Below are 5,000 nucleotides of genomic sequence, written 5' to 3'. Positions count from 1 at the left end.
AAATTGTTTTATATACATTACACAAAAGGCAAAGAAAATACAATCACTTTTACCTATTTCGGCCACACGGTCATATTGACCACTCGCATTTTCGCAGTATTGTTTTTAATCTTTTGCGCGGTTGAAGATGCATCTTGGTTGCTTAGTAACTACCATAGTCTCTGTCAGAGAAACGTAACTAGCGGTCTCGAGTAACAAGTGTGGGCATCACCGATGGGCCGAAGGCAAAGCCAGAGTCGGTAACGTAGGCTACTATGGCGTGGAGGCACTCTGTTCTGAATCGGAAGAAAAGCACCGGGCGCTCGCTCTGTGAAAGGCGCCGTACACGTAGATGGCTGGTGACTGTCTTGGCTGTGAATTATGTTGAATGACTTTCCCCCAATATGTTTCGGGACATGAATGTATGAAATAATCACGGTTTAGCCTACTATGCCATGATATGATATCAACAGCCACGTGCAATTTAGCTAGCAGGTGAAGGTGAAACTAAAAATGTGCAAGAACTATAGACTAATACCGGCTTAAATGAACTGACAATAGCCTATAAGTTATATGACTTACAGTTCTCAAGGATGCACACATTCCATCTCAACCGGGTCCCCCAGACAGCCGGTCTCTTCTTTCTTTCTCCCTTTTCTCCGAGTGGCGCGCGGTGCACTCGCGTTGTGAAGCGCGTGTCCGCGCTATTTTCCAACGTGCTCTCTAACAATCACTGCTGATAGATGGCTTGTTGTACATTTCTGATACCGTGGCGGGAGGAATCTAACCGTGGTGGACCGCCACTTGCCAATCAACATAGAGGAAACACTGCGACCTATTCAGAAGACTATCTGACCTCAGATCAGTGGTGTATGTAAATGTTTGGGCGTGACAAAGATAGAGACTAGAGCCAGATGAGGAATGAGGCAGTTTAACATTGTGAGATCTGCAGAGGAAAGAGGTGTCAATGGGATTTGATGTTGTAATTGTAATGTTGTGATGATGTCATGTTGGGATGTCGTGTTGTAATGTTGTGATGATGTCATGTTGTGATGTCATGTTGTCATGTTGTGTTGTGATGATATTGTGATGATGTCATGTTGTTTGTGTCTCAGGTGCTGACGAAGGACCTCGGAGGAAACTCAAAGTGTTCAGAGTTTACAGCTGATATCTGCCGTCGCATCCAGGACCTGGACTGAAGCTATGCACACGCCGCACGCCACACGCCACTGGGGGACGCTCTGACTCCCTCTGACTCCCCCTGACTCCCCCTGACTCCCCCTGACTCCCCCTGATTCCCTCTGACTCCTACTGACTCCCTCTGACTCCCCCTGACTCCCTCTGACTCCCCCTGACTCCCTCTCACTCCCTCTTCACCTCCCTCTGACTCCCCCTGACTCCCTCTCTCTCCCTCCCTCCCTTCCTCCCTCCCTCCTTTATCTCTGGTGTTTACATAAAGAATAATCATATTTCCTGTAACGAGGCGATAGATAAGAAGCCTTTATTGTCATTATGTTGGCGTATATATGGCTTGTGTAGCTAGGGACGGGACATGTGTCTCTGGGGGCGGGACTTGTGTATCTGGGGGCAGGGCTTGTGTCGCTAGGGCGGGACTTATCCCGTAGGAGGCGTGGCTTCTGCGGCAGCTACTCGGTCTGATGAAACATTCACAGCAAACATACGCACAAATGTTTTCAGTGACCAATAGCGAATGTTTTTACTCCGAGTTGAATCACAACATTCATATTAATAACGTCAGCTCTCTGCTTTGTTTTTCTGGACAGTTTTTGGATATATATATATATATATATATATAATCGGCTATTTTTTTAACGGTAAACCTGTGTAACCGTAACTTATTTATTGTTTCCTGTTACTGTCTCATGCTGCTCTCTCTCTCTCTCTCTCTCTCATGAATCTATAAACTCATATAAAGGAGAACTCTGCTGTGTCTCTTCTGCTTTATTCACATGTTCATTTATTAAAAAGGGCTGTTTGGAAAGATTAAACCTGAGTTTTGTTTCTGTTATAAGGAAGATTAAATAATAACTAGAAAATGCATTTCCTGCAGAAAATGCGTGGGAATGCTGAATAGCTGAATTGCTAAAGCTAAACTGGATGAATAGCTTAAATCAGTAAGAAGAAGTTGAAAAAGTGGAAATCGGTTTAATAAGTATGAATTTCATTAAAAAGTTGAATGACACCACTAATGTATAAAATAATTTATTTTCTTATTGAAATTATTAATAATTATGGAAGACTTACAAATGCTGTGAGAAACTGATGAAAATGCTGAAACGAACGTATCGGTATAAAATTGATGTGGATAAACTTAAAAATGTGGGCATATCAGCGATTTAAAAAAAAAAGTGGTTCGCTCTGCATTTCACTCGGAAATGTGGAGAATGTTAAACAGGGCAGCGAATGGAGGGAGATGTGGAACTCTTGTCATTTGGAAGCTCAACAAGCCAAAAGTAAAAGGCGTATCACATAACTGAGCACATTGTCTGAAACTAGACAAAAATACCTACGTTTTGATGTATAAATTGTGTATGACAAGTAGATATTGTGGGCGTGAGAGCAATTTATAGAGAAAGGACAAAGATCATTTTTGGCTTTGTGCTCTGGCGATGACATCATCCACTCTAGCTCGCTTAATACACACCCATTATAAACACAAAACAATCCTGAAATGATCACTAAACTTAAACAGCTTTTTCACAAAGACTGTAAAAGATATCAAACTGAAAAGACATAGCCTAATACCTGAAGTTTTTGTGAATGGTTTAAAGGTTGAATCACGTCTGTAGGTGAAGGAATGTAGGAGGAGATACATTTTGAAGTAGAAGAGGATTTGAAGGATTTGAAGCATGCTCTCATTGACTTCAATGTTAAAAAGCTTAATATTTAAAAAAGTATAAATAGTAGAAAAAAGTTGAAGAAGTCCGTGAACATATGCAGAAGTTACAGAGAGCCAAAAAACATACGCAATAATAAAAATGGCCAAACAGAATATCAATAGTTGGAATGCTGCTGAATCAACATTCCCACTAATAATGGGATGAAAAGCACTTTTAATGACATCACACAGTACAAAGATTACATCATTCAGTCAGAGAGGGAGTGTCATCAAGTCCAAACTTCAGACAAAGTACTAAAGTATCTCAATATCTTTTTACATTTTCTGTTTGTTTGTATTGTGAAGACTTAAGTAATGAGAAAACTAATCTGAAAAAAGCAAAAAAAAGCAGAAATAAAAATTGGGTAAAACGTCAGATTTTATTGAAAAAAGTGAAGTTTGTAAAAAAAAAAAAAATGACCGTAATTTTTTTCTGAAAAAACGGCAAAAATTGTCAGAGAAAAAGCCTAAAAAAAACGGACAAAAGTTGAAAAAAAAAAACTTGAAATAAAACAACTAACAAGTTGAATAAATAAATAAATTACAAAAATTGCTTATATCTTGCCAAGGGCCCCAAATTGTCTCTGGTATGCTGTGATTTCTAACTGTTTAATAGTTTTACATATCAATAAAGGTCTCTGAACTGAGAGAGAGACCGTCAACGGCTGAGCAGGCGCGCCGGACCAATGACGTCACAGGGACACGCCCCCTGGTTCCAGGCTGTGACAAGCTGCCAGCGATTAGAGCGGGAACACAGGAAGGCTCACTCGCAAATAAAGTTTAGGGGGATTTTTATGATCTGGCCTTTTATTTTAATAATAATGTTTGATTTAGGGTAAGTATGACTCTCTGTCTCCATGTTTGTGTGTCTGATGGGAACAACAATCTCTTAAACTGGTCCAGTATTAAACAAGAAACAAGCCATCACCAAACCTACCAGACTCCATGTAAATAATCACTACTTTTATCATCGTAAAACACACTTCATTCAAAGTGGACAGAAATTAAATCAAACTATCAAAGGCCTTCTTGGTTCATCTTTCCACTGTTCCAACAATCACCACTCTGGTTTGGTTGAAATAAACCCTTAATTCACCCATTTACATGTGGAAATATGCTGGCTCTATACATGCTAAAAGTACTAATTATTTACATGGAGTCTGGTGGAAATATGCTGGCTCTATACACGCTAAAAGTAGTGATTATTTACATGGAGTCTGGTGGAAATATGCTGGCTCTATACACGCTAAAAGTCCTGATTATTTACATTGGAGTCTGGTGGGACAAACAGAACTTTGAGTTAAAGAGTAAGATCCTTTTATTGTGAAAAGCCCGCGCCGGATGTGTGTTGCGGTGTACAGCGTGCAGCTTGAATCGGCTGCCGTGTTTCCTGCTTCCTCCCTCTGTGTGTGTCAGTGCCAGCGGACAGAACCAGAACAGAACCAGAACAGAACCACAGTTCCCAGAGTTCCCAGTGTTCCCAGCAGAGTATCGGCGCGTGCGAAGGGCCGGGGAGTCCGGCGGGAAAATGGCGAAGACGTACGACTATCTGTTCAAGCTGCTCCTGATCGGTGACAGCGGAGTGGGGAAGACGTGCCTGCTGTTCCGGTTCAGCGAGGACGCCTTCAACACTACCTTCATCTCCACCATCGGTGAGTCACAAACACCGGTTAACGGGGCTCTAAACTACCGGCTATCCTTCTCCTCTTCCCCGCTGAACGCTGTCACTTTACCGGAGAGCCGTTAGCTCTGTAACATCCCTCTCAGAGCCGGTAGTTAGCGAGTTTCTGGTACCTAGGATGGCGACGGAATGTCCCGCCCTACTGTGCCCTACTCTGCCTCTGATTGGCTCAGCCTGACACTCTTAACCAATCACACTCCTTATGCCGAAACCGAGTACTCTGAACTTTAAAGCTATAAGAATATCTAAGCTCTGATCAGCCAAAGTTACCGGAAACCAGTATTAAAAATAACGAATATTACAACTTTCTTTTCTTGAATATCTGTAATCTTGATTATTATATGATTTATAGTTTGGGTTATAATTCACTCTGCAACCACAGTCAGCAGGTCAAAGGACACACACACACACACACACACACACACACACACACACACACAC

The 5,000-nt window shown here is 41.6% G+C and overlaps 2 protein-coding genes across 2 annotated transcripts in view; both read left to right on the top strand.

The window, feature by feature from the left end:
* LOC116036668 (isocitrate dehydrogenase [NAD] subunit alpha, mitochondrial-like) overlaps positions 1 to 1,988 on the top strand; it is a 15,931-nt gene extending 13,943 nt beyond the window's left edge. The window contains exon 11 of the mRNA XM_031280252.2: positions 1,095 to 1,988. Within this exon, the coding sequence (XP_031136112.1) occupies positions 1,095 to 1,178 (84 nt within the window). The 3' untranslated portion in view covers positions 1,179 to 1,988. The remainder of the gene's footprint in view (positions 1 to 1,094) is intronic.
* Positions 1,989 to 4,263: 2,275 nt separating this feature from the next.
* LOC116036669 (ras-related protein Rab-8B) overlaps positions 4,264 to 5,000 on the top strand; it is a 16,542-nt gene continuing 15,805 nt past the window's right edge. The window contains exon 1 of the mRNA XM_031280253.2: positions 4,264 to 4,530. Coding sequence (XP_031136113.1) covers positions 4,407 to 4,530 — 124 coding nt within the window. The 5' untranslated portion in view covers positions 4,264 to 4,406. The remainder of the gene's footprint in view (positions 4,531 to 5,000) is intronic.

This window comes from Sander lucioperca, chromosome 3 (genome assembly GCF_008315115.2).
Source record: "Sander lucioperca isolate FBNREF2018 chromosome 3, SLUC_FBN_1.2, whole genome shotgun sequence".
NCBI classification, from domain to species: Eukaryota; Metazoa; Chordata; class Actinopteri; order Perciformes; family Percidae; genus Sander; species Sander lucioperca.
The sequence above is the reverse complement of the archived record's forward strand: the minus strand, read 5'-3'. Positions and strand labels throughout refer to the sequence as shown.